This window comes from Medicago truncatula, chromosome 5 (assembly GCF_003473485.1).
Source record: "Medicago truncatula cultivar Jemalong A17 chromosome 5, MtrunA17r5.0-ANR, whole genome shotgun sequence".
NCBI classification, from domain to species: domain Eukaryota; kingdom Viridiplantae; phylum Streptophyta; class Magnoliopsida; order Fabales; family Fabaceae; genus Medicago; species Medicago truncatula.
In genome coordinates, this window is record NC_053046.1 from 6,414,075 (window position 1) to 6,419,256 (window position 5,182).

Below are 5,182 nucleotides of genomic sequence, written 5' to 3' on the forward strand. Positions count from 1 at the left end.
TAGAGTAGCTAGCCATCACAAATATTCATCTTTTCTTGGAATTCAATAAGTGACAATTGTCTTTCTAATAAAAGTTCTTTTCTTTTCCTTTACTTTGATGCTTTCTCTCTTCTTCTCCATGTCTACGATGAACATGAGTGAGTAGACTTCTCTTTGTCTTGGGATTGTTGGATAAGTCTAAATGACATAATCCTAATCAAACCAAGCTCTAAATCTTAATCTTATGTAATCCTAATCTCTAATCTAAATTCACCGCTTTAACATGGATTAACCATTATCAAACTGTGGAAACGAAAGTGGAGGGTTTGATAATTGTTCGTCCATCATCTCAAATATCAATTCATAAAACGAAAGTGGAGCTTTGATATTTGAACAAGTGAATTTAGACAAGGATTGCAAAGGCAGCGAAATAGTCTTTGCAATCTTTGAGACATATAGTTTCGATCTTCAAGGGAACTAATAGTAATCAAGTCAGCGAAATAGGCTTGGTTATTAGAGGAACCAAAATCTAATAGTCATCAAGTCAGCAAAATAGGCTTGGTGGCTAGAGGAACAAAAGAGAAACTGTCTTTAGAAGTTAGGTCTAACATAAGATTATAAGTTTAATAGTTTGGTTTGAGAGGGACTTGTCATGAAGATGAACCAATGATCCAAAGGCTCTTTTATTATATTATCTTTCAACCGTTTCAAAAACCCCAATATCACATTCTTGATTCTCTTCTAATCACCTATTAAAGTTAATTAAATTAAACAACTCCCTGTCAGAACGATACTCTTTTATTACTACTTCGATAAGACCGTGCACTTGCGGTTTTATCCTATCAAATTTGAAATGCATACATATTATGATGGATGATTCCTTTTGAACTTTTTGCAAAAACCGTGTATTCAGCACACCATGCTCCACTTGCTGAATTGAATCTTATTCTAATGTCAATTGTTAATTTGTCATTATGTAGGATACCAAAGTGTTGATGAATCCTTCAATGAACATTGAACATGTTAAAACTTATATTTACACTAAACAATATCAAATCAATTTTATGAGTTGGATATAAAGCCACATCCAAGCCCCCCTTTTACCAGGTTAATTGTGGCGAATCACGTCCACATCCCCGAGATTACGAGCCCAATGACCCAAACTCAAGTGATTATTAATTGCAGTGGCTATTTAAAAAGATTAGTAAATTCAAAGACAAGAAAATCAAATGACACATATTTGTAGGTCTGGTTACATATTTAAGCTTTTTTTAATTAAAAAATTACACATGTTGTGCCGTACTTATTTAACTAAGATGTCACATATGCATTGAACGGGTGAAAATTGACTTCTTGCACAAGAGGGAAAAATAATTGTTATTTTTTCAAAAGAAAATGCTAACAAGTGTCCTTAACGTATTGTTTAAGCATTAAAAAATAACAACTTTTACATAGAAAATTTTGTAGTTGTGATTTTTACACATGTTTGACTAGTAATTTCAAGACAATTTTTTTTTTTGTAGTTATGATTTTTACATGTGTTTGATTTATAATTTTAAGACAATATTTTTTTGTGACTTCCTTAAGCAATGTCGGTACAACACTTGTTAGCATAACTATTATTTAAAAGTGGCAAAAAAATTGCAACTTTTGTAAAGTTAAGAAATAGAGCATTAAAATCCTATGAAAATTGTCTCTGGGAACATAGCACACGGACAATGCATTCCTTTTTACTTTGTTATACAACAATAGTTCTCTTCCTCCTTTTGTCGAAAAAATGATTCTCTTGGTCCCTTCAAAAAAATAAAAAACAACAGTACTCCTCGTATTAGGAGAACCATCCAAAGATCAAGCTTAAACACAGTATGAGATACTGCAGATGATTATTGTGCCCATGGACATTGGCGAATGCTCCTGTTTTTCCTTTCTTTCGTTTATTTTATTTTAACCCTTGGAGGCTAGAACTTATTTCCTATTTTGCTTTATATTCTGTTTGAATGTTAGATATGTTATGTTGAGCTTTGGAGACTAGAACTTATTTGCTACAAGAATTATATTGTATTATGTTTGAAATATTAATAGCAATGAACTTTGATGATTAGTAATGAATTTGTGTTTAATTCTGTGCATTCTTCTATGTTCTAGTTTTCATATGTGTAGTGCTTGAATTGTTTCGCTAGACTTTGATGTGGCGGGTATACTCACTACACCGTTATAGCATTTCGGGGATGGCCGCTATGCCACATAGGCTTAATATCGATATATAATAGGCTATGGGCTTAAATTGGAACAGGATGGATTAGTGAATGAATTCAGCTCTTCACCCTCCACTTTTCGCTCACGCTCTGCAGCCATGGCGAAAATACCCCTGCGTTAGTTAACTAACGTAAGCGTAAAAAAACGTGACTTAATTTTTTACACATGCGTGACTTAAGTCACGCTGCATAGTTAACTCAAGCTAGTTTATATTCCAAATTGAAGTGAATGTATGTACTCACTTACGTAACCTGTACATGACCTGCCTCGTGGCTTCATTTGGCTGCACCATTGTTTCTTTCACATCCTTAATATCCTTACAACACAACAAACGGCATAGCATTATACTGATTTATTAATATTTTTCTTCGGCATAGCATTCAAAGCCTATAGTCTAACAACACAACAAACGGCATAGCATTCAAAGCCTATAGCCTATAGCCATGAAAATTTGCACTATATGTCTGTCATACTCATTTGTTAAGATGAATGGCGAATAAGAAACAAGAAGTTTGCAGTGTTAAAACTTGAAATTTTAAACCTGGTTTTGTACAAATTAGTAGTTTACAACAATCAATTACTAAGTTCACACCAGGTTTTGGAAGAAAAAAAAAAGTTTTTAAACTGATTTCCATAACCAAACTGATTTGTAGGGGGTGTGGTTATGGTTTTAAATCCAACTCAAAAATTGGTTTGATATTGCTTTGGTGTAAGTAGAAGTCTTTGTGTAGTTTTGATGAAATACATGCCTTCACAAAATGTTCTGTACTCATTGAAGGATTCACCAAAACTTTGGTATACAAAAGTAACAAATTAATAGTGACATGAGAATAGGATTCAGCTCAGCAAGTGGGGCATTATTTGTGTTGAATACACGGTTTTACTAAAAGTTCAAAAGGAATCACCCAACATATATGCATTTCAAATTCAACTTACACCGTGAGTCATAACTCATAAGTGAACCTTGCTCAAATCCATTCCACCAAAAAGTTATTCTAATTTTTCCAAATCTGTGTCTATCAATTAGTTAATAACTTTAAACACAGGTAGCTTGTTACAACCACAACTTTAAGAATCTAGTATAAAGGACACAAACTTTTAGTTTAAAAACTCTTGGCATAAGAACAAATCTTTATTCAGATTCTAGTACTTTTCCTGTGTGAATTATATCAAGAGACTTCCAAGAGTAGGAGACTTATGAAATCTATATAAACAAGTCATAATATTGTAGCACACATACACCATAACCATACTAAAGTCGAATTGTATCAAAAGTTTTAAAAAAAGACCATGTCAAAATTGAGTTTCCTAAAGTTTCATGGTAGCTTTTCAGCCAAGCCAACATCTCCGCGAAAAAATATAGCTCAAAAGAACAGCTTCAAGTTGAGAGAGACATCGAGTACCGAAATGAGTTTCCAACCAAAGAAAGATGAAATGAAATGGGTGTTTGAGAAATTTGACACAAACAAAGATGGCAAGATTAGTCTGGAAGAGTATAAAGCAGCTGCAAAATCTTTGGATAAGGGGATTGGGGATCCTGATGCAGTGAAAGCATTTAACGTGATGGACTCTGACAAAGATGGCTTCATAGACTTTAAAGAGTTCATGGAAATGTTCAATGGAGAAAACAATAAGATAAAAGAAGAGGAGATTAAGAGTGCTTTTCAAGTATTTGATATAAATGGAGATGGGAAAATCAGTGCTGAGGAATTGTCTCAAATATTTAAGAGGTTAGGAGAGAGTTGCAGCCTTAGTGCTTGTAAGAAAATGGTGAAAGGTGTCGATGGTGATGGAGATGGTCTTATTGATTTGAATGAGTTTACAAGAATGATGATGAATGGCAAGAAATGTGCCTAAGTCATCATACTTTTCCGGTTTGGAGGAGCATAATCTGGTTTAATGTTTCTCAAGTTTATGTCTATCTTAAATATATCTAGTTTTTTTGTTTATTAGTTTTGTTTTTCTTTTATGAGTGATGAATAAATTTTTTTGGTTAAATGCTTGGTGATTTTCATTCTTTGATAGTTACTCGTTTCTTGTTTTGATACAAATATATTCAATGTTATTCTGTCAAATTCCTGATGACACTCAAATGCGTCTCCAAACCCTGGAATTGACTTATTTCCTGAGATCGCAAGTTCCGCAGAAAACACACACCTTCTCAGCTCAAGAATGAACCCCAAACTCATTCTAACCGACAGATGCATACCAGATTATCCTCTCGGTTTATTCTTCACTTATGAGAATGGTTGCCTCTTGCGATGGTATCCTTTGTTTAAACCTAATAAACGATTATAGCACTGAAACCAAACTTTATTCACTTTGTTTTGTGGGATTGCTTGTGCATCCTTGCTGGATTTGTTGGTTTCCGATATTTGTGCATTAAATTCAACTGCAACTTTATGTCAAACTTCGGTTCCTGTTATGTTTTGTATGTTTTTACTTTATCAATCGATATGTCCAACATGGAAAACTGTTGTGTTTGTTTCATTTATCTGTTTGTTAGAGTTATTTGTTCCTTCGTTGTGCATTACATTTTATACAACCTACAATCATGCATTGCATTAGATGGTGAGTGGTTTGGTTTTCTAAGATTGGAATATGTATTTAGATGTTTACTAACTCAATATTATGTTTGTTAGCGTATCTGCTACCTGCTGCACAAATCCTGTTGTGGCAGTGGTTAGAACTTAGAACTCAATCAGAACCTCGTCTAAGTCTTGCTTGGTCATCACAATATATCATATCGATTCCCTAGGCTCCCTCCCTTTCTTCATTTCATCATCTGCTTTGACATTATTACTAATCGTTTTCATGTCGGTCAGTTGAATCTCACCTCTCTATATCTCGATACTCATCTGTTTAGTGGGTCTATGGTCTTCCAAAGTTAGGAAGGATGAAAAGTGTGACTCTATGAAACTTATTTCCTATTTTGCTTTATGTCCTG

General features: G+C 33.8%; 1 protein-coding gene across 1 annotated transcript; it reads left to right on the forward strand.

Moving 5' to 3' along the window:
* Positions 1 to 3,307: 3,307 nt before the first annotated feature.
* LOC11409902 (calcium-binding protein CML24) lies at positions 3,308 to 4,233 on the forward strand. The gene has a single exon (XM_003611711.4). The coding sequence runs from the start codon at positions 3,526 to 3,528 to the stop codon at positions 4,090 to 4,092; it is 567 nt and encodes a 188-aa protein (XP_003611759.1). The 5' UTR covers positions 3,308 to 3,525; the 3' UTR covers positions 4,093 to 4,233.
* Positions 4,234 to 5,182: the final 949 nt, after the last annotated feature.